This window comes from Cryptotermes secundus, unplaced genomic scaffold (assembly GCF_002891405.2).
Source record: "Cryptotermes secundus unplaced genomic scaffold, Csec_1.0 scaffold70, whole genome shotgun sequence".
Classification (NCBI taxonomy): Eukaryota; Metazoa; Arthropoda; class Insecta; order Blattodea; family Kalotermitidae; genus Cryptotermes; species Cryptotermes secundus.
Window position 1 is genome coordinate 391,220 of NW_019734964.1, and position 25,325 is coordinate 416,544.

At 38.2% G+C, this 25,325-nt stretch overlaps 1 protein-coding gene across 1 annotated transcript in view; it reads left to right on the top strand.

The window, feature by feature from the left end:
• LOC111869032 (NPC intracellular cholesterol transporter 1) overlaps nucleotides 1–25,325 on the top strand; it is a 74,471-nt gene that overhangs the window by 6,262 nt on the left and 42,884 nt on the right. Inside the window, exons 2-6 of the mRNA XM_023860218.2 lie at nucleotides 13,348–13,510; nucleotides 16,326–16,520; nucleotides 16,990–17,146; nucleotides 20,988–21,123; nucleotides 22,266–22,461. Coding sequence (XP_023715986.1) covers nucleotides 13,348–13,510; nucleotides 16,326–16,520; nucleotides 16,990–17,146; nucleotides 20,988–21,123; nucleotides 22,266–22,461 — 847 coding nt within the window. The remainder of the gene's footprint in view (nucleotides 1–13,347; nucleotides 13,511–16,325; nucleotides 16,521–16,989; nucleotides 17,147–20,987; nucleotides 21,124–22,265; nucleotides 22,462–25,325) is intronic.

Sequence of the window (25,325 nt, forward strand, 5' to 3'; positions counted from 1 at the left end):
CATAGGTCAACAGCCGATGTGTCCTGTTTAATTTCGGTCCCTCCTGGTTTCCTTTGACCTTCCTAGTGACATATTGTAAAGCAGAGTTGAAAAGGAATGGCGATAAAGCATCTCCTTGTTTTAGACCATTCTGGATAGGAAATTTATCAGACAAATGTTTACCTACATGGACTTAGTACACGTTTCGCTTAAACACATTTTAGTCAACCTAGTTAGTTTCTTGGGTATCCCAAACTCTATCAGAATATTGTACAATACTTCCCTCCTAACTGAATCATAGGCTTTCTTGAAGTCTATTAATAGCTGATGTGCTGTCTCATCGTACTCCCATTTTTTCTCAAATATTTGATGAATGCAAAAGATCTGATCTGTAGTTGATCTGTTACATCAAAACCCACAATGATGATCCCCAATAATTTCATCTATATATGGACTTAACCTTCAGAGAAGAATATTGGATAAAATTTTGTATGAAGTTGATAGCAGTGATATTCCCCGATAAATACTACAGTCAGTCTTATCACCCTTCTTGCGCACTGGTACAATAATAGACTCCTTCCACTGATCAGGCAATTTCTCCTTATGCCAAATAGAAGTAATTAGCTTGTGGATCTTAGGGCCCTCCATGTTATCAACATAATATTATTCGGAGAACAAGGTAAATTGTAAGTTCTTTGTTGTATAATTTCCTACCTTATTTCTGATCTCAAACGTTCAGAGATCTCTCTTACCTTCCTCCACCCAAAATTGTACTTTATGCTTCCTTCAGTTGTCATCAAGCATTGATTACATTTTATATATGTCAGTGGATGAAAGATTCCCAATCTCTTTGAACTTCAACTTAATCAGAATAACATCAGGTCACAAAAATCTGTGTATGAGAGCTGTATGGTTATTGTGTTCACCCTGTTAAATGTAGATTGAGACAAGTAACTTTTCACGATGTGGAAAAGAGGTAAAAACAGTTTAACTTCTATGACCAAATGAAAAGTAAATACCTATGCGCAAAAGTAAAGCTATCCCTGTAACAGACCGTGAAGGCCCATAGGGTTGTGAGACGTTGAGGGTCCCACATTATCTAGACAGTCGGCTCAGATGGCGGTAAGGATGTCAGCCATGTGCGCCGGCTGCGCTTTACTCCCCAGGAAAATTATTTAATTAATTCCTGGTACTCATTTCTGTCAGAGGCTGAGTCGACCCCAGGACTATAGTGTGGCTAGAAGGATTAGGTCAATTGAAAAAATCCAATGACCTCATCAGGACTTGAACCCGCGACTTTCCGGCTTGTAGCATAGTGCCTCAACCAACTATGCTAGTAAATAACTGTAAATTTATAAAAGGTGTTGTATCATTGAAATTAACGAAGAACATCAACCCCATATTAATAGATTGCATGTAGGGACATTAAGAGTTCCATTCAGCTGTGCTGTCAGATAATGTGCTTCTCTGAGTAACAACAGCTATTTCCTGGAATTAAGAATTGTCTCTGCTTCTCCTAAAAATTTTATACCAAAGGTTAAGCATGTGTATTCATACTTTGATGTATAGAAGCTGACATTGAACTTTGGAATGTAATATTGTAAGGCATAAGTCCAAATTCCCTTTTGAAAATATTATGACTGGACAGTAGTAGCTAAAGAAAATATGTCTGCAACTTGACCCAGAGTCACGTATTGTTACTTTGTGGTTTATCACCAGAGATGAAAACCAGGAAGTAAAAGTGAGTTCTTGAATTTGTGTGAAAGGAAACTGCCTTCCATCACATTGCATTGTACTGCTTTTAGAGTGCATCCTTAAATCTTGTAAATGAAAGGGTATGGTGCAGTCAGGAGTTCTGTGCTTTCTGGTACAATAGTGCATTTGTTCAGGTTTGTGTAGTATTGAAAGGGCTTCAGTCAGAGGACGTTCACATAGCATTTTATCATTTACGGTCTATACCAGGAATTGGATTATAGTGGGTATCAGGTGGAACAGGTGTGAGGTGAAATGTAAGAGATAACATGACTTACATGTTGATAAAAGGTATTTGAAGATTAAAGATTGAAGGTCATTTACATAGAAGTGCTATTCTTTATATCCAGGACTAAACTCTGCAGCTGATAGATATACTATATAAAGGTTGATCGTGAATATTGGATTTTCTTTGTCTCAGTTTTCTTTTAACCTATTAGCTAATTAACTCCATGGAGCTGAGTCCTTGAGAAGCTACCTGTTGCTCAGCTAACCAATTTTCCAATATTTTGTGGACTGTGAAGGCTCATTACTGTTAAGTGCCCTCCACTCGTTCCTATCCTGAGCTAGATGAATCTATGTCATAACACCCCATGCTATTTCTCTTAAGATCCATTTTAATGTGTCTAGGTCTCCCCAATGGTCATCATCCTGGCTTATGATGATGGAAGATCTAAGTGAAGATTTTCTGTTACTGCCATGTTTTTACAGTCTACAAGAAATTTACTTTGTCAAGAGTTGGGCAGATTTTAAAGGCCTGACACAAAGTTTTAGAATAATACATGGAGTGGTGCTAGTGTTGTTCCCACCTCCAAAGTTCACATGGCATCATTGTTTATATTATTGAGAGTACCAGGTTAAGTGGGGGAATGTGGTTCATTGGATTTTTTAGTCGACCTAATCTTTCCAGCCACGCTACGGCTCTGGGGTTAGCTCAGCCTCTGACAGAAATGAGTACCAGAAATCTTCTTGGGAGTAAAAGGCTGTCAACCTCGCTGTGATCTGTGAGCTGATTTTCTTGAAAATATGGGAACCTAGACATCTCAAAATCCTTTGGGCCTCTGTGGCCTGTTACAGGAAAAGTATTACCTCTTTTACCTCCCCAAGTTGAGTAGCATAAGAATGGGGTGGCTTCTAGTAGCGTGATGCTCATACCAAGTTTCATTATAATTTCTGTGTTGGTTTAAAAATGTGTTGGTGGTGGGAGCACATGCATAGGCATAGTCTGTCTTCCTTACATTCATTCATCAGTAATCTGTCAGACGACAGGTCCACAGTCTCTTCCAAAACAGTTCTTCCACTTAATGCGATCTAGAGCGTTCTCCTTCAAATGAGAATATCCTCTTCTGTCCCCAAGGTCATCCAGCATCTTCTTACGTCTTCTTCCTCGTCTTCTGGTCACTTCTATCCGCCCTTCTTCTGGTTTGTTTTGTCTCCAGAGGAAACATCTCGCATACATGGTATCTCTGTTTTTGGAAAGAGACTGTCCAGGAAAAGTGATTGATAATATGGTAGTTTTTCCATTTGATTTCCACATCGCAGTACAACAGCCATTCAAACCACTCTGGTCACGCCTGTTGCTATATGAACTGGAACCATCTCGAGCATCATTTACTCTTGTGCTTCAAGTCGCTGCTGATGACGCTGCTTCCGGCATCAGTTTTTGGTTTTTGGTGTGTCTTTTCGTCTGATGCCTACCCTTTGACCTGTCCAGCAAGGGAGGCCCTGCCAGTAGCCACGGTACCGCTGTTATAGCACTTAGGGTCGTTGGCATACTCAAACCCCCTCACCATGATAAGGTGGAGACACCAACGAGGGGGTCTTCCTTTATGCTCTAAGAAAAGTAGATGAAGTGCTTGTCAATATTAAAACTTTGGCATTGATACCATATGTTGAACATAACACTGTTGGATGTACATAGGCAATACTTAGCATTTTTCTCTGCCCGCCACTCATACCCCCTCCAATGCATTTTTTTTAAGGAAGAGTTAATGGACTTATGGATATTCAGAAATACTAGCCTTTATCCAGAATACAGTTTCTAACAATAGCATTTTTTGTATTGAATATGTGTTTGTATATCTCCTCATTGAGAAAAGAAAAATGTCTTTTTGGTACTGGTTTCGAATTTTGGCAGTTACAAGAATGCCTGAATATCTTCACCTGAATTCTAGTTATTTTAGTCTCTTGCCCTAAGGGAAAATATATAGTTCAAGGATGTCTGAGAATTGTTTGGAACTAAGAGAGAGGAAGCAGTAGGAATGTAGATAAAACTGCATAGCCTGATATAGAGCTTTATAATTTGTACTCATCATGAAGTATAGAATTATCAGATTAAGAAAGGGGAGATGGTCTGAATGTGTGGCATTCTTAAAGAGATGAGAAATTTGTAAGCGATTTTAGTCGGTGTTAAAGTCACATGGGAGTCGTATGCATAGATGGATTGTTACTGAAAATAAGAAGTGCGGTATAAGGATGTGGATTGGATTTGTGTTTCAGGTTTGGGTTCTAATGGCAGACTGTTGTCAGATTGATTGATATATGGAGGGGGGGGGACCCAAAATAACAGAATTTGTTTATAAAAATTCTGTATTTATTTTTACATAACAAAACTTTAATCCCCTTCAGAGTACTCTCCATTTGATTCAGTACATTTGTCCAAACGTTTTTCCATTCCTCAAAACATTTTTTAAATTCATCGCTTGTGATGCCTTCTAGTGCTTCCATCCTTTTTTCTTTATGTCTTCAACATCAGCAAAACGTTCTCCCTTGAGGTCTCTTTTCATCCAAGGAAATAAAAAAAAAGACACGGGCAAGATCAGATGAGTATAGGGGATGAGGCAAGAGTGTCATGCCATTTTTGGTCAAAAATCGCCACACACTCAGCGCTGTGTGGGCAGGCACATCATGATGAAAGAACCTGTCACATGTTTGCCACAAATCAGGACGTTTTCTCCTTAAACTGTTACGCAACCTTTTCAAAACTTCCAAATAATAATTCTAGCGATGTTCTAGAATGAGTTGATGAATTTTTGTCACGTTTTCATCAGTTCGGGCAGTCGAAGGACTTCCACTTCGAGGTTGATCATCGGTTGTCATTTCACCAATTTTGAAACAGGAGAACCATTCATAAATTTGTGTTTTAATCATGGCGGCTTCCTTGTAGGCTGTTTGTAGCATAGCAAACGTTTCTGCTGCTGTTTTCCCCAAAAGGAAACTAAACTTCACAGCAGGACATTCCTGTGAATCAGCCATTAAAAATAGACGAATTATAAAAAAGTCACTTAGAAAAATTCACCAGACACTAACACAAACTATTCTTTGCCATATGATCCATTCTTTGTACTTAGCTCTTCATCCTTTTCCTTTTTTCTTGGTTAAGTCATCATCCAGGAGAGGTTAAACATAAGTTATGCTCGAGACAACCATGCGGAAACTGTTTTATCTTATGAAAGCAGCTAGAAAACTTGTGATCTGCTGTATGTGCTATTTAATATGCCTATGACAGCATGTGAGTGACTCATGCCAAAGTGACAAGATGCTTTGGTGCACTTGTCATTTGGTTACTCACTGTTACACTGTCTGAACTGTTAAATGTTTGACACACTTATTTTTCCAAATGAACTTCATTACATGTATAAACTTGTACCATATTTAGAGTCCCTTATCAATAAAATAGTCCCTGTGCTTAAGCATCACATTATGCAGGCATATGAGAGCATAGATGTGAAGATTAATGTAATTTGAGCCTCACCGTTGGATGTAAGTGATATTGATATTGTTCAGGCCCCATCCACTTGCACCCAGGATCCTTTAATTGATATAAGCCCCGAAATCCTAAAGACAGTGCCTCCGGTTTCTCATCTGATAAACCCATCGTCATTAATCAGATGGCAGGTGACACATGAAATCCAGAAAATCTTGTGACATCTGTTTTTCTGTACTGTAGATGTTAAATAGTGTGCACCAATAATTTTTTCTCTGAATGTGGTCTGGCTGTGAATTTCAAATTTAGAGTTAGCAGCTATAGCTTTTTTTTTCTGCATGTTAATGTATTGCATTATTTGTTGTCGCATAATTCTGCTGTGGTGTTTTCGTTCTGTTGTACTCCCTCCCCATACAAAAATATACAAGTATCCATCCAAATTTGTATGTGTGAATGTGTGGAAACAAGCTCTCTTTTTTCAGTTATGACAGAAAAGTTATAATTTTTATCTCCGTTTCAACTGAATTAATTCCATTTATTGAATAAGACAAAACTGGCCTTAGCCATAAATTAATTTGATATGGGAAGGGAGAAGAATTATTGCCCAGCATTTTATCAGTAGCCTACTGTTGGGCAAAATGTGTAAGAACATAGTGATGTGGAAATTGTCTACCTAAGTTGCTTAGTGCTAAGTGAAAAAAGGATGATCATAAATGATCAATTTGGAGTGAGTGGCAGAAGTATTCAAGACCAGTTTTAAGGTTTGCATTGGCCAACATACGTAGGTCATACCGAAAGTCATGAGCAACTTTTTTTTGCATGCAACCTGGGAACAGCAGACGAAAGAGAGTATGGTGGTAGGTGGAACCAGCTGTTGTGTTAACCTCGAGTGTCTTGTGACGTTAATAGCTTGCATCACATGACCAGTAACACTCCTAACAAAATGGCCGACGATATGTCGTTTTGCCAGCATGCTGTCATCACATTTCTTGTGAAAGAGGAAATCCCTGCTACAGAAATTCATCAGAGACTTCAGCATGCTTATGGAAGTGTGTGCATGGGTGCGAGCAGTGTTCGAAGATGGGTGAAACATTTTAAAGATGGGAACACCAGCATCGAAGATGAGCCTCGGAGCGGTCGTCCTCGAACAGCCTCAACTGAACGCAACAAGGAAAGAGTGGATGAGATCATTCAAGATGACAAGCGTGTGACTGTGGACACAATAGCCCAAGAACTTGGAATAGGGCACAGTGCAGTACAGGAGATGATTGAAAGCTTGGGCCATAGAAAAATTTGTGCTCGCTGGGTCCCGCGGTTATTGACCGAAGACCACAAAGGTCATATTGGAAGCAACTGCAAAGATGGGGTGGGAAGTTCTTCCACACCTCTCCGATAGCCCTGATCTGGCAACCTCCGACTACCATCTTTTCCGATTTGTGAAGGATCAGCTGCGTGGGCAACATTTTGAGACAAGGGAGGCAATTCAGAAAGCAGTGCGTCAGTGTCTTCGGGTGGCTGGAACAGAATTTTACAGAAGGGAAATTTTCAAACTCCCAGAACGCTTGGAAAAATGTGTACAAAGAAGTGGCGATTATGTGAAAAAATAAAGAAAGGTGTGTAGATTGAGGCGGTATATTTGGTCTGTCAATAATAAAGCATGTTACTTTACAAAAAATTGTTGCTCATGACTTTCAGTACGACCCTCGTACAAATATGGATTCTGAGCAGCTTGGCACAGTGATAGTGTTTGAGTTATGTTCAGGAAATAAATACTTTTTGAATACCAGCTGTGAATAGAAATAATGAAATAATCTATTTGTATCTTAATTCCGCTGTTTTTTTTTTTGGGAGGGGGCGATGTTATAACTGAAGAATAGGTTCTGTATAAAGTCCATAAGGAAGGAGCATCTAGCTCCAAAATACGTTAGTTGCTCTGAGCACTTACTCTCCCGGGTATGTTTATTCCACTGTGTAATTTTCCTGTCAGGCATTTGGCAGGTGTGACTATTGTCCTTGTTCATTTGAACTGTTCTAAAAAATATATAATAACAATATATACTCTTGCTAACTTTTTGCTGTGGTTTTCATGGACATGAAAGAAATTATTAATGGAGATTATTTATCCCAAGCCCCCCCCCCATTCTCTCCACTCACTGAGATAGCACCATAAAATATTTATTCTGCAACCCTTTCTACTCAACCCCATGTTCCTACCATATCTCGTTAAATTTTATGTAACCTCAGTACCTGATACATCAGTGTTAAGTAGTCAAACAAGAAATTATAGTAGTATAGCAAACAGTTGTAATTTCATTAAGTTTTAATGAAGCTTGTGCAGATTGATTATTATTCACAGGCTGTTGTTGAGAGAATCATGATACTTAAGTACAGTGTGAAGTCATAGATATTGCAACATAAACCTCAGGCTATATAATGCCATCAAGACTGTATGAGATATGAGAGGAATGAGTTGACTACATTTGTCCATTGTGATGTGAATTGTAATATCACAATTATGACATTAAACTTGGAGGCTAGATGTATCAGTCATCCTAATGCAGTTGGTTCAGTTCATTTTTATGCTGGTCATATGCCTGTACTCTGCTTGAATTTTATATATGTTGTATTTATTATCGGTTACTGAGGTCAGAACATGAACTGAATCAATCTTGTTATATATGAGGTTCCTCTGATGGTGACTGTGTAGTCTTAAATGTTGGTACCCTTCTCCCGGATCTTCTGGTATTACATCTTAGTGTTCTTCTGAGACAAAGCTCATCGTTTCCTATATGCCTAATGACAGCACAAAACTATTAGCGTTATTTTGGACTTTATCCATTGTCTGGTATATATAAGACAAAGAACCACAACGTTTCAGAGACTGGATCTGTCTCCGTCCTCAGGTGGATGGGGCAGGATAGATCTACTCAGTTGGGCCCATTAGAAAGAGCTAGTCTCAATCACTGGACCTGGACCAGCTGAGTAGTCTGTCCTGCCCCATCCACCTGAGGACTGAGAAAGATCCAGTCTCTGAAACGTTGTGGTTTTTTGTCTTATACTCGTATATACCAGACGATGGATAAAGTCCAAAATAAGCCTACTAGTTCTCTACAGCAAACATCATTGTCAGAATCCTTTCAAGTCTACTAATGACAGCAGTTGAGCAATAACCTATCTGACTTGTATTTTGTAGGTAACTGGTTTGAATTTCAAGCAGGATAGCACCTGTTCTTTGGTCTCCTGTGATTTCTACCCGGTTCTTGCTACTTCACTGCACATCATTCACTTTGTATTTAGACAAACTAACTTGCACAATTCATATTTGCTTATTAAATAGCCTGCAAACTTAATGGCAGCACCAGAGTGGCCATATTCTGCTTTTGTAATTTGTAAAAAAAATGTAAAGTTGCCCCTATGTTTAACTAATTAAGCACTATACCATGAAGATGTATGAGGTAGTGGATGTATAGATCCACGTTTTCTTGACCCCTGCACTAGTTGGAAGTGAGGGCTCAGCTTTGTGCCTTGGCTGCTTTACCCACATTGAAAGAGCCCCTGGTACCCATTGGAAAGGAGAGTGGGTGAGCCCCAGAACTGTTGGGGTGACATGGAGAAGAGAAAATTGTTAACCCTACTGGGACTCAAACTCTGGCCCCTTCTGTCATCCAGCCTGTAGTCAGTCTCTATTCTGACTGTACTATCCCTACTTTTGTAATTTGTGTTTTTGCTTAATGTTTATATGTATAATACATTATGTTCGTTATGGTTAGGGGACACGTGGTAGTGTAGTTGGCTGAGACATTATGCTACAAGCCAGAAGGTCGTGGATTCAATTCCAGATGAGGCCTTTGGATTTTTCAGTTGACCTAAACCCTCCAGCTGCACAATGGCCATGAGGTTGACTCAGACTATAACAGAAATGAGTATCATGAATCTTCCTTGGTGTAAAGGGCTGCCAGCTGACATGTAAGGCTGACAACCTCACCACCATCTGTGAGCTGATTATCTAGAAAATGTACAAGCCTCAACATCTCACAACCCTGTGGGACTCCACGGCCTGTTACAGGGATACCTTGGTGTGTAAGGCTGACAACCTCACTGCCATCTGTTAGCCAATTGTCTAGAAAATGTGGGAACCTCAACATCACAACCCTATGGGCCTACACAGCCTGTTAGAGTGTTAGCTTTACTTTTTTCCTTTATTCCTTACGGTTGAATATAGTTTCCTTGTATCAAAATGCAAACCTCTTATGGTATGTCATTAAGAAATGTTACAGCCTTTAAAATGGTAAATCTGCATAAATAATGCAGTATTTTGTAAAGTTGGAAAGGACAGAAGTGAACCTGTAATATCATCTTTCACTTCTAGGATATTGTTTGTGTGGAATGTTATTTTGAATGTAACATGTTTCATTCTTAACCTGCTTTCCTTTTTTTGAAAAAAAAAATGAAAATAGGCTTATACAATCTCCATGCTGTGTGTCTTTGAATCCCCCCATTCACTTTTTTATGCCTGATGCTATTTTTTGACACTTGGTATGTATATCATGGCACCTGAGCCCATCTTAGCAGTGGACTTCATAAATGTCTCCCATTAGTCTGTTTGTATGTGTATCCCACCTGTCGTTGCTAGACAAAGGCTTGGTAAAGTGTAGCCCTCCTTTTCTTGCTAGGCAACAGCCCGGTAAATGTGTTCCCACAGCAGCGAATACATGCAACAATAGAAAATTGTTGGACACAGTGTCTCTGGGTCTGTCATTGTATTGCCCTATCATTGCTAGGTAACAGTTCAGTAAAGACGTCCCCATGGTAATGAAGAATTGTTGGCATCGTTTTCTGTGTGGCCCATACAATATCAAAGGGAAGTAGGCAATTAATTCTTCCCAGAACTTCTTATTTCATATTTAAGTGCTTCATTGGTGGTTTTTGAATTATGCTATTAACTAATTCCATGGAACTGAGTCCTTGAGAAGCTACCAGTTGTGCAGCTACTCAAGAATTTCCAAACATTTTATGAAACCTGAAGGTTCATACTGTGTTCACGGTATTAGTGTGACTTATGCTATTATCATCAAATAAATCTTCGAACAGCAATTTCAGGACCAGGACTTAAAGCAGGCCTGTGCAATCTCCATGCTGCCTTTGTGTCTGTGAATTCCCTCCTCTATTAATTTTTGAATGCCTGAACCACTCTTTATTAACCTTTTTTTTCCCCACTGCTTTCATAGTCTTCCAGTTTCAGGTGCATTGTTTTGATGTGCACCTATCTTTAATGTGTGATTTCTGTGACACATTCATCTCTTTTTCATCACCCCACATTCCAGTTAATAGCCATGGTTTCCTGCTGATTATGATGGTTCTTGCACACTGTACATACAGGTGGCAGAAGCCAATATGGAGTGGGATTCAAACCTGCAATCCCTGTGTTATGTTTCATATTTGTGGTGAATATAAGTGAGGAATCTCTTCTCTTGTTAGCATTATTGTCTTAAATGTTTGAAGGAGATGTTCGGAATCCTAAACTAGATTGCCTTGACCACGTTTGGTTTTGCTGCTGAAGTAATTTGTTACTGGGCATCTCACAGCGAATCTGCAGCTGATGCAACCTGCTTTAATGTATGGCACTTAGAAGGTCAACCTTATTGCTGCTAATGAAGACTGTTCCAGATGAAACATGTGCATTGTTAAATAAATGGTAGTTTGGCACTAAACCTGGTGGTCTACATCTTATAGTTGCTTAACATACCGAAGCTCTGTAAACTGAATCAGTATCTCATTTGTAATGACTGAAAATTATACTCTTCATTCATCCCATGATGTATGTGAAACAATCCCTCGACACAAGAGAATTTTTGTTCTTAGATTAAGAATTACACATCTCATTTGAGTCTACATAACCCCTATGCTTATTATAACTACCTTCAGGGAGCAGAGTCCTGTTTAAGAATGTGAAGTCACTCAGCAGGTCAAATTCGCCTTTTATGTAACCTAGAGGTTCATTACTGTGTTTACAAGAGTCCAGAGCTGGTCCCTATCCTGAGCCAAATAAGCACTCCCTCTCACCCTGTTTCATTCTGTCACATCACCCAGCACATTGATAGCTGTATGCAATTTGCATTTATTGATGCACATATGAGAAAGATTATCTGCAGATTATACCAAATTTTGGTGACAGTACCTTGTAGTGGTATTTTTTATCATATCCTCTAACTGAAATGAGTACCAGGAATCTCCCTTAGGGGTATAGGGCAGCTGGCACATAAGGGTGACAGCCTTACTGCCATCTGTGAGCCGATTGTCTAGAGAAAATGTGGGAGCCTCAACATCTCACAATCCTATGGGCCTTCACAGCCCGTTACAGGGATAGCTTTACCTTACATTAGGATTAAACAGTTTTCTTGCTGTGGGAATCTGAGATAGATAGATGTAGATGACTTACAGCACAGAGAAATTCTTCTTCATATAAAATTTCTTATTGTTTCTGTTGCAACTGAATTTGATAACTTCAGATTATGTGTATGCCCTTGTTTGGTACCTGTGTGGGGGAATCATTATTAGACACTTATTTTTTTTTATTGTTAGTGGGGTGGGACTAAGTCCCTTGTACTGTGGTCACTTCTGGCCTGTTGTACCAGCCCCAGATGATAGGTGAGGGTGATTGTGGAGCAATTGGTGAAATGAAGATTGGCAGGGGAAACCAAAGTACTCGGAGAAAACCTGCCCCAGCGCCACTTTGTCCACCACAAATCCCACTTGACTAGACGTGGTATGGAACCTGGGCCACCACGGTGAGAAGCCAGCAACTAACCACTTGAGCTATGGCATGGCCACTTATTAGACACCTAAGTAGGTATTTGCCATAAAGGGGTACTTAAGAGACTGGAATCTTCTATCATTTTGTACATATAGGATATAGAACTGTTGCAAAGCATTCAGTGTTGTACATAAACTTTATTCAAGTCACATACGATATGAATTACATCTCAACTACATGTCTTGATCTTTCTCAGGTGTCATCAGTTCTTGCAATTTTTATATATACATTTACTCCAGAGATGCATTACCATAAATGCATCTCAGATATCATAATAGTATTAACTAATTCAAGGAGAAGCCGCCACTCACTCAGCTACTCACAAATTTCCGTACTGTGTTCACAAGATCCCCATCCTGAGCCAGATTAATCCAGCCCATGCACCCCATCCATTTTCTCTGAAATCCGTCTTAATATGATGCTCCCATCTATGTCTGGCTCTTCTTAATGGCCTCTTTCCTTCTTGCTTTTCCACCAAAACCCAATGCACATCCTTCACACTCATGCGTGCTGCATGTTATGTCTATCTTATCCTCCTTGTCTTGATCATTCTGATTATATTTGTTGAAAGAGTACAAGTTATGAAGCTGCTCATACAGTTTTCTCCAGCCTCCTATTGAATAGATTGTTATGAAATGGTTTTTTGTAATCCAGCGAAGGGCAGCCAGTGATTCAGAGGAACATTTCTCCTCCAACTTCAGAGTCGAAGAGTAAAGAAAGTAAGAAACCAGCATGTAGCAGGCAGTCTCACTGGCTCACTCTCTTACCCTGAAGATGGAGGTGTTATTATTCTCTGAAACATCAGTTGACTTCCACCAGACTATGCAGCATTGTATTCTAGAAGAATTCTTTGTGTTTTGTAATTGTTAACTCATTACCGTAGAATAAATGTGTGAATATTTCATGTCCTGTATTTGTTGAAGTGGTAGTGGAAGTTATAATCTATTGTATGGTGTAATTTGTACTACATGTACATCAGCCAAAGATTTGTGACTTGTGTCCTGTTAGAAGACCTTGGTAGTATATAATTTCTTTGCTTTTTAATTGCAAAGCAATGTGTGAACTGTGTGTGTGAATTGTCTCTGTTTGTTCACAGTATGCTACTGCAGAAGAATATCACTGTGTATGGTATGGCCAGTGTAATAAAGATGATTTGGGGAGATATCAGAATTGTCCATATGAAGGTCCAGCAAAAGAGTTGGAAGCAGGTGGCCAGAAATTACTAAAAAAATGGTGCCCCCATTTTTCTGACAGTAAAGGTAAGTTGAGATTCATTCCACTTACAGAATTAAATATGATAGCATCAACTGGAGAAACAGGAACACTCCTTTATTGCAGAAGTGTATGTTCATCTGTATAGTCTGCCATCAGCACCCCAGTTTTCCCATTGTCTGAAGTATCAACAAAAAACAAACTCAGTGGGTTTAGTTCGCAAGCGAACTATACCAACTGAACAACCGCTACTTGTCAGTGAAGTTGGTGCCAACTTTTAGCAGATAGGTGTTGCGTGGTCAGTGCAACAAATCCCCACAGCCATTAATTTTGGTTTTCTAGACTGGAGACGCTGTCACCTTGAAATAGCTCCTCAGTTATCCTCACAAAGCTGAGTGGACCCTGTTCCAGACCCACTACTTTTCAGAAAATCTGGTAGTGCCAGGAATCGAACCCAAACCTCTCAATCTGTAGCCAGGAGCTCTGACCACTAGACCACAGAGGCAGTCATATCACAAATGTTATAGTTAAAAATGGGTGGACATATAGCACTGTCATGTGAAAGGTGAAAAGTGTGTTTAAAAAAGTTAGTTTACACCCTCATAAGCAAGAACAACTTGCCTGACCTAGGCAGAGATGGGAGAATATTACTACAATAAATATTGAACAGGTACAAGGATGTGAACTGGATCCAGCTGGCTCAAGTCTCTTGGGAATGTGGTAATGAACTTTTTGGTCCCATAAAAGGCAGATAATTTCTTGACCAGTTGAATGGCTGTCAGCTTCTCAAGGAAGATTTGCCTGCATTGTGTTGGGGAAGTGGGCTGTACGTGAAGTAGACAGGATAAAGTCAGTGTCAAATTTTTGTTTTGACAGTGATGGAGTTCGGGTTCACTAAGACAGAATTTCCCTCAGTTCTGAATCTCCAATTACCAAGGAGTCACTCAGGAGAACTAGATGAATAATGTTTAGTCACTTTGGTTTGTTTAAAACATGCTTTGTTGGTAACAGGTTGTATCTTATCGATGCTGTGACCAGTAATATGAATAAGTGATGTTTGATCAGCAAGTCTGTGTAATCGATAAGAATCAGCATGCTGCTGCTTCTGACTGTTCTGCAATTCCCCTTTTTTTTTACAGTTGTAACTTTCCAGGACATCTGAATTTTAGATTAATAACATTTGTTGGGTTGTTAGGTTTATTCTTTTGCCTGTATAACCCATAGTAGTAGATTTTGTACTGCGTGCCAAAAATGAAATCCCACATGAGTGGACAAGATTGCTTCACAGAACTGAATTACAGAATTTAATAAATGCAACCAGCTGGCAAAATTTGTATTACAAATACTGGAATAAATCGCTAGTGTTATTTGCCTAGAATGTGATATGTTCAGTGTAGGATAAAAAGTTTTGAATATAAGAAGTCAGAATATTATGGATTGTAAGCCAAATTTTTGAGCTGTCATTACAGTCTGAATATGAAGGCCTTTGAATTTATAAAGTACTTGGCAGCAAAGCACAGTCTGTAAGAGAAGTTGATGAAGACCTCTTATCTAAAATAACATTTCATGAAGCGGACGGTATGTTACAGCCTTCTTGACCATAATGGTGACAGAATTACACATTTTGTCAAAGATTTTTACAGTGCTTTAAAAAATACTGGAGCAGTTGTATTAAATTCTGACTTCTGCTAGATGTTTAAAAAATAGCATCAGCCAAAATGACGATGTCCAAGATGACTTCCAACAGATAAAAAAATTCTATATATGATAATCATCTTACTATAAGATTCTGTTCATAATCCTTGCCTCCGTAATCAGGGTAAGGACAGCTGTGTCATGGAGCTGAAGCCTGCTTTCATCCAACTCTGAAGTCACGAATGCATGGATCTTTACCTCCATTCCTACCATATACTTTTAGTATTTTATGCTAAGCACATAGATACCTGTGTGCAGCTTCTTTTTAATGATCCAGATTTGAGAAAGATTATCTACAGATTGTACCAGATATTGGTGACAGTACAGTGTGCTGGTATTTATTATCTTTTATTCTTATCAATAAATATTTTATCCACTACAGAAGTCTGAGATAGTCAGATGTAGGTGACTTATAGCACAGAAAATTTTGTAAACACCTTTTAGTTTCTTACTGAAGTGGAATTTCATAACTTTAGGTTATTTTCATACTTTTGTTGTACTTCAGTGGGGAATCTTCATTAGGTACTTTATTTAGTATTTACTGTAAATTGATATTGAAGATAACAGGAATTTTTCAAAATTTCAGTTATATGTATCCATATGTTGTGTTTTTATATTATACCTGCACAAAGTTCATGCATTTGAAGGTATCACCAGTAAAGCAACGAAAACTACTACAACAGCAGCAATATGTGTTAACATTGTACTGTAAGAAATATATTCAAGCACTGGTGCTCTCTGCCATCTAGGGGATGTCTACTCAATTACAGTGCAGTCGCATATTCCCACATGTACCGAGCTATTGAACAGACATCAAACGTAAATGAAATATCCCTTTTTAATGCCACCACCTAAGGTTCATTCGCTACTTTTTTATGTTCAGTGAGCTGTTTTCCAGAAGTTTTAATCTTTGCATGCAAAGGAAAAGAATACTCATACATGTATGGTTCCTCAATACAAGTGAATACCAACTTACATAAGTAAATGTTAATTGAGGACCCAGGGCACTGGTCTCTTTTAAAACATTTTGTATGTTCTAAAGGGGTTCCTAATTAAACATTTGTACAAAATTCTGGACTTAAAATCAATATGTTGAACGATAGCCATATATATGCTTGATTTTCCAGCTCTGTTGTTAAATTACAAAAGTGTTGGTTTTATTTCTAGTGCCTGTAGTGAAAACTTGCTGTGATACAAACCAGTTGAAAACAATGGATCAGAATATTCTGTTGGCAGCAGCTTTTCTTCAGCGATGCCCGTCGTGCTTACAGAATCTTGTCAAGCACATCTGTGATTTTACATGTGCAGATGATCAAAGCAGATTTATCAATGTGACAGAGATTGAGCATAGTGAAACTGAAGGTTGGTAACTTCTTTGCTTCATTCCCTTTGTATAGTTTATTAACCATGCCATACTATATATTTTTAAGAACACAAACATAAATTTGCCATTTTAATCTCTTCCTTACATTTTATTTTTAGTGCTTCACTTTCTGGGTTTTGCCCCCAACAGTTATTTGGCATATCTTATTTATCCCCAGAAAAGAATCAGTATTTTAATTTAATGGCCCTTGAAAGCTAGTGCTGCTGTGATAATATTAAAATATTTGCTTATCTGCTCAAAAACATCAGAGAAACTTTCTATATAATGGTGTACTTTAAAACATTTGGATGTGTGCTGTTAACACAATAATCTCAGTAAAACATCCAATGTGTATGCATCTTCAGCTGTTGTTTTTAATATAATTGTATGCATTTAGGCGTGCATCGATTATAAATCCAAATGATGTCTGTTGAAAATGAACAGTCCTCTGTATTTTCTTTTAAACAGATAAAGACTATATCAATAGTATAGAAGTATACATTCAAGATGAATATATGAATGGCACATTCAACTCTTGCAAACAAGTATCCGTGCCATCAACAAGTCGTCTGGCACTTGATATGATGTGTGGAGAATGGGGTGCAAGCCGCTGTTCACCCAAGAAGTGAGTGAAACTATGTGAAAATATTTTAAGGTTCTCATTCTCATATGACATTAAGAATGTAGTCCTGAAACGGGCATCTTTCATATTGAATCACTACGTTTGTTCCTTGAATTGGTGAAATATGGAATCCCGATTTTTTTTTTATGCTGATGTTACATAAGCAGATGTGGTGAGTGCAGTATCAGCTGGGGATATTGATTTTAGTACAGTAGTGGTCAGAGTGTTGCCACTCCTCCATTTACTTGCCAGGTTTGCTTAGCTAGGCATTTCCTCTGTACTGAGTTTCTTCTCCTCCTCCTCATTATTATTATTATTATTCATGTTGCTGTGTTTGCTGCTATTTGTCCTACCTTATATGAAGCCATCCAGCCTAGAAAACCGAAATTAACGTCCGTGGAGATTCGTTGTGCTGACCACACGATGCCCTCTATCCAGAAAAGTTGGCACTAAACTTTGCCAACAGGCAGCAGTCACTCAGTTGGTATAGTTCACTTGCAGACTAAAATCACGGGGTTTATATATATATATACAGTCAACTCTCGATTATCCGGGGGCGGATTAACCGGTTTGCGGCTTAACCGGGGCTTTTTTTTTTAAGTTTATATGTTGTTTAATATTCATTCACTTTTGTTTCACATGGTGAGTTTAACACTATTTTCGCACTAGTGTGAACCGAGCTCTGCATTANCGCATATTTCTTTACCATCTGAAAAGTACAGTGGTTTTAAGAGTTGTTTGAAATGTGTTCCGGTATATACAGAATTGTACAACTGATACCTATTTCTCATATGTGTAAACATGTCAGGGTGATGTTAAATTTGATTTATTGTCTTGAAATTGAAATTCAAGGTATGATCTGTAAATAGCTCTTTCATGTACATAACCTTCAGTAGGTTGGACTTCCACCAGGCTTTGTTCTCTAAGGTATTGTTTCTCCTACTTGCTGTTATGGCCCAAAATTTCATATCTACACATTTTGTTTTCCACTGCGCTTGGTAATATTCCCACTATTTGTTACTTATCAAAAGAATCTCAGTTTTATGTGAAGAAAAACTGAGCATGTTTTGTAATGGATTTGTCATGGATGTAACTTACACAGCTGCTTATGTCATGCAAATAATTGTTAGTTTGCTGTGTGCTATTATGTGTCCTTGTAAAATAAGCATTCCATGTATTGTAATTTCAGCATCCAGGCATGACATTTGTGTCATTAGGGCTTGAGCTTTGTGTATTTACCATGTCAATCTGGTTGCAGATTATATTTATTCAAGTCCAGTGAGCCTTATAAGTATCGTAGGGGAATGAAAAAGGTAAAAAGGTAAACCTGTCCCTGTAATAGGCTGTGAAGGCCCTAGGAGTGGGAGAGGTTACAGCTCCCACATCCTCTAGACAGTCGGCTCATAGGTGGCGATAAGGTTGTCAGCCTTACACGCTGGCCTCCCTTTTACCCCCCCCCCACACACACACACACAAGAAAATTCCTGGTACTCATTTCTGTTAGAGGCTGAGTTGACCCCAGAGCCATAGTGCGGCTAGAAGAATTAGATCAATTGAAAAATCCAGTGACCTCATCAGTATTTGATCCTGCCACCTTCCAGCTTTTAGCGTAGTGCTTCAAACGACTACGCTACTGCATGCCCCATAATAGGGGACTGGCACATTTATAGTTTCTGGCCATATTTTCATTTTATATAAGAATATCTGTGAAAGAAGATTGAACCAATGTTGTTTTTTGTATAATATGCCTTATAATAGGAAAATTAATGTATTGTTAAATTTATTGTATTCTGTTATTTTATTAGTCATTCTCTTAGTTTTATAGCTGTACTGTACTTTTATATTAATCAGTGCATGAGGCAAGATGACCTTTCAGTCATAAGGGCCCAGAATCATTCTGGTATTGTACATTTGCTTTAGAATTCTGTGAGGTTGGGTAGTACAGTTGGTATAGCAACTGGCTACAGGTTGGACAGTCAAAGGGTCAGAGTTAAGTCCCAGTAGGTTCAAGATTTTTCTCCACTCTACATCATCCAGGCCAGTTCTGGGGCCCACCCAACTTCCCTTTCAGTGGGCACAGGGAGTTGCTGCTCTAGCAGTAATATGGTCAGGGTGTGCAGCTGACCACTCACCTCCAGCTAGTTCTGAGGTCAAGAATACATTTACTCCCTCATATGTCTTCATGGCATAGTGCTTAATTAGTTAAGCACAGGAACAACTTTACCTTTTTATGAAAAAAATATAATTTTAGATTATGTTATATAATAAAGATGTATCAAAGAACAGCCCACTGTTTTGCTTACTTTTAAGTCAGCAGGCAACTTTGCAATCCACCATCCTAATTGTCATAACTGTAATTTTATCAAAAGGAAATGAGGGAAAGTTTGTGTTACATTAATGATGTTTAAAGCAGTCGGGTTCTCTTTCCCTTCAGTGTGTCAAATTTGGTATTTTGATGAGTCATACCTCCATTTCTTTCTAGCTTCAGGAATTTGCAGACACTGATTATTTTTCTTAGATTCTGTTACTAGGACAGACTGAAATATGAGGCAACGAGCATCTTTGAGGTGACAGGTATCAAGAACATTGCCAAATACTTGTTTACTTTATCAGTTCATGTGGGTTCATGACAAAGCAGTTTCTGTATGAAATATGTACATAGATATTTCTTAAGAGCTCTTATAAAGTATTGAATTATTACTCTGTATTTTGTAGATCAGAAATTCAGTTGTGTAACAAGTATGAAAGTTCACTCACCTTTAATGTGATTATTTTAAAGTTTTTTTTCTCCTCCCAAGTACTAGTGTATTATCTTTAGATAAAATAAAAGCAATGTTTAACAGTGTAGATATTCAGGCATTGAGTTGAAGGACCTGTGCACCCATTTATTTAAAATGTGAGTATTGTAAAACCTCCATGAACTTGCAGGTAATACTATCTTCTGGGATACAATGCCATGTAGTTCATCAAAAGTCAACTGACATTTCAGAGGAACATGTCGCCTCCATCTTCAAAGTCGAAGAATAAGCCAAGCAAGATACCAGCAGAGCCTGCCCCTTGCTTTCACGCTGTTATCTTGCTCAGCTTATTCAGTCCTGAAGATGTTGACAATATGTTTGTCCAAAATGTCGGTTGACTTTCGAGTAACTACACAGCGTTATAGCCCAGAAGAATAAATTGTTCATCCTCTGCCAACTGTGTCACTCCTGATCACACACTACTAACTAACTCTGAATAGTGTTCACTGCTCCTTATTTAGCCTCGGCACAGACAAGACAGAAAACAGTTACGTGATAGGTACCGCTGTTGCCTGACGCCGTGTTTGCTGATAGCCTAGCAGTGCTGTTGGGAGTTGTTTACTGCTGCATAGCAACCACAGCATCCCTTGGTCACGCCACCACAGGAGGGGGCGGGGTGTTGACTGGCCTATTACCGTAGCAGCAGCAACGCTCTGAAGGTGTTACATCACCGCTGGCAGGGGGGGGTGTCCTGCATAGCGCAAATACGTCACAATATATAAAACATGTTACATTGTGAATTCCTGCATGTTTTGCTCATATTTTAACTGACTGATTTGTCAGGAATGAACAGAATATTATATAACAGTTCCATATCAGATAATGATTTTATGCTAATGTTCAAATAGTGAGAAAAATGTTAAAAATTGTTTCTAAAACTCTTCATTTAATAAAGTTATATACAGAACCTTCCACTGAACCTCTCAGGTCAAATAAACATTTTGTACCCCACTATGTTTCTGTGCACTCTTAATTAATGTAATTTCTCCCCTATTTTTTCTGTTTTTGATATTTTTTCTGAGCTGTTATATTTGTCTTTCCTTTAGGTGGTTCACATACATGGGAGAAGCTGAGGACAATCCATTTGTCCCATTTCAGATTACTTATATTGAGACAGACAGACCAATAGGAAAGTATGTTCCAATGAACCCATCAGTAACACCCTGTAGCAAAGGAATAAGTGTAAGTACTGAAGTTACTTATTTTCATTAAGGTACTTCAAGCAGGCTTAAAAAAATTTACAGTGTGAAGATGATCAATCACATGTCCATGTAGTACTGAGACTAGGCATGCAGTGAGAATTGTAACCATGTATATGCATTCTTGACATAGTGCTTAGGCAGAAGAAAACTTCTTCCTTACCTTCCAGTTACCACATCCAATAGTTAGGACACAAGATGGAAATGAGATTGAAACAACAGTTGTTGTTTTATTCAGTTGCTATAAAATAATTGTTTTACTAAAAGTTTAATCATCAGTGATTATGTAGAAATTATCCTCTTATTTACCAACATGGTAACTTCAGATGCATTGATTTCCTTGCAAATACCAATAAATCAAGAAATATAGTTTTATCAGATCGAACATCATCATATTTTCTGTATTTACAACTGAAATCCTTCAAAAACATGCATAAAACTTGCTGTAGAAAGGAGAGGATGTCCAGATTGTAGACCTTGGAGGAGGGATGAAGAAGTTTATGATCCACTAATATACAGTTCCGGTTTGGTTGTCACCTATCTTGGTTTTTATAATGTTTTTTCATAATACAAAGACTATACACAGATCTGGGATGCTTTTTAAAAGGTCTGTGTTTCCTAAATATGTGTTCTTATATGCAATGTAAATTATTTGGAAAGAAATATTTGCTAGGATTCCAAAGTAACAATGTTTCTTCTTTAGAGCTGTATTGCTAAGACCTGTTTCCTGATTCACCTATAGTTATCAGTGTTATATACACTAGCGCGAACTGTCATGACACCCAGCAGGAACATGATGTCATTTCAGACTGTTCATCTTGAAGGACGTTTTGTTAGGAGTACCAACATGGTACCAACATTTTTTATGGTAAATGGTCCATGTAGGTAAACATTGCAGTGCTGTTGCCATAAAAGCAGTAGTCTTATCTAAATTCTGGTCATAATGTAAGCAACCATTACTCTCTCCAGTGAGAAGTTCTTTTGTTTGCATGTACATTTCTTGGACAATTAGCTGTGTCAGTATGGACATGGTTCTTTACATGAGAAGACTTCATTACATTCAGTTACCATGAGAGCTTCAGACTGTGGAAAGTATTTTGTTGACTGTATGTATTCTTCTTCCAGCCTGAGGTACCTGCCTGCAGCTGCGTGGATTGTGAAGCAAGTTGCCCTGTTCCGCCACCAGAACCACAACCGTCAAAGCCATTTATAGTATTTGGCATGGATGGTGTTCCAGTCATCATGGGCATAATTTGGGCTGTGGGGTCACTAGTGTTCCTCATAGCTGTATTTTGCTGTTCTGATAGCAAGAACACCATAGGTAATATTTGTTTTCCCAGATTATCCTGAAAGTATCCTTTCAGTTTTGTTGAAGTAGTGTCTAGAGAATGAAACATTTGTTGTAATTAACAGGGAAGGTTTATTTGATTCTGCAACACTAATGAGCAAGTGATTTTAATCCAGTATGGGCCTCTCTGGTAATTGTGTGCAGTATATTGGATGTACAACTGTCATATTGTTTAGGAGTTTACATTATTCCTACCGAGTTCTATGAACAAATGATGCAAGCAACTGAATGACACTTGAGTTTAATGTAGTGTGAGTGTCATATCAGACTGCAATAACTGAGAAACCACACAAGGCACTATCTGGAGGATATATTGTCAAGACAGTATCCTGCATGTGGAGAGCACGTGGAAACATACTACAAATCGCACATGTTTACCCCCACCTCCCCAGATATACAGAATTGAACCTGGAGATGAGAAATGAGAGAAAGCAAATTATTTAAGCCACGACCTTTAAATTATAAATGCCATTTGCACCCACAGGATGAATTACACAGTAAATGCTTTTGTAGTTCTGTATAAAAACAGTATTCAGAAAGAGAGTTCCATGGATGCATAAAGGGAATAAACTGGTATGTTTCACTGATATATTGGGTTTTTGGACTTTATCCATCGTCCTGGTTTTTAAGATAACTAATAAAAACACAACGTTTCAGAAACTGGATCTGTTTCCGTCCTCGGGTGAAGGAAAACACCTATTCTGTTGGGTCCGTTAGAAAGAGCTAGCCTCAATCACTGGACCAGACCACTGAGGACGGAAACAGATCCAGTTTCCGAAACATCGTGTTTTTATTAGTTATCTTAAAAACCAGGATGATGGATAAAGTCCAAAAACCCAATATATCAGTGTGTTATACACCATCGTCAAAATCCTATAGTAACTACTGGTATGTTTGTTTATACTTTATTTCTAATTATATTCTCTTGCTTTGATTTGCATTCCACATTTGTCATTAATTAGGTATAGTCTTGACATGTATAGGGGAAAGCGCAATAAATTGTAGGCTTTAATCGTTTTTCTTATATTTGTGAATGTAGGATGTAACATATTTCTTTGTAGTGGATGAGGCAATGTAGGATAATGGAAGTGCGCAAATAAACACAAAATTACATATAGGTAACTTTGATCACACGTTGCTCTGGTGACATTTTTCAGAATACAGCCTGCGCTACAAAAGGTTATGTAATTCAGGCTGTATATTTGTTTAATTTGACCTTGGACTGCTGTGGTTTTGTAATTTCCTTTGACTGATAGTGAGAACGTCTCCATTGCCAACAAGTGGCTACCCGCTCTTGTGATCAAGATCAGGTCCTCTTCAAGCATTCAGTATAATTGAATAAGGCTGGTGAGGCTGGGATGTTCTGTGTGTACAATTTGCTGTCATTTAGAGGGTCACATGTCAAATCCTTCAAGAAGCTTGCCTTTTAAAACGAAGGAGAGAAGTGCCAGTGAAATTGATTATTTCATTGTGTTCATTGTCAGTGTAACAGTAATCATAAAGTTGTTTTCTCTTCCAGTTTATTGATATATTGCACCAATTATATATTATAAAGTACCTATTTATTTAATGCTAATTTGAAACAACACGTTCTTGGCCAGTGTACATCTATAAGTGTGTTAAATTGTGGTTCTGGGAACTTTATTAAAGTTGTAAGTTATCGATCTTTCATGTAAACTCAGCACTGTTAGTAAAAAACACAGTGCTTGGCTCTTCATAAGCCAGTAGTTACTTTTGGTCCTTTTAATTTCTTGAACCAAAAAATTGTGAAGTTAGGGATATGACATTATGCAGAAATATTGGTAATGATCTATGAATGAGACTATGGCATCATGTCCAAGAGATGATCTTGAAGATTAACTGTTTGATAACCTGAAATAATAATGCTATTGTAGAGCAGTTCATAGGTGAGGCAGTTCTACCCAGTCAAACTGCTCCACACGTGATGATCCTAAAATTAAGGGTGCTGTTCTTTTCTATGTGTGAGGCTTCAGTTTTAACATCTGTGATTACAATAATAATTCCTCAGATATTATTTTTGAGGCATTGGAGTTAATAATAAGCTCTGTTGTGTACCTACACATCTTTCTGAATAGAAGCTTATAGAAAACTATAGTTGGCATAAATTGGGCCATGTTTCAGACCAAGGTATATTGTGTCAAAAATGGTACTGTGAAAGCTCTTTTTGGAAGGGGGTTTTTCAGATTATGTTTGTATATTCTGATTTCTCCAGTACAAAAGAAAAGGTTTGAATGCTCTGTTTTTACAAGGGATGTTTTGTTGAAGTTCTCATATTATTGCCAATATGAGGTATTCTGCCAGAAGAGGTCCCTGCATATAAATGTGATACAGCTTTAAATATATAATGCAAGTTACCATTGACCATAAAGCCTTTTTCGCTTATGTCGGTATATTTACGGTATAGGTATCATATTGCATGGCAAGATCAAGAATTTTTCCAATTTTGTGGGCATCACGTGCTTAATCTGAAAAAGTCTCGTGCATCGTCGGTGTTGTCAAATCATTCTATAATATCTCAGACATCAGCTTTTAATTTTGGTGTTTTGATGCAGTATAGTCTGAACTTGGTCTTAATTTCTCCAGGCATATTAATTAGTCCTTTGTGGAGTAGGTACATATTAATTGCATAAACTGCCCACATTTTACCCTTCAGTACAGTATTGAACATCTTTTAGAAATTGTTAACAATAGTGATGCACTTGTCTGCATGAGTACGCACATGATGTTTCTGTGGCTTAACTCGGGCATGTAGGTATATATAACTGGTTTTAAATCTTTATTAGGGTAAAGGAAGGCTGTGGACTTTCTTACCTATT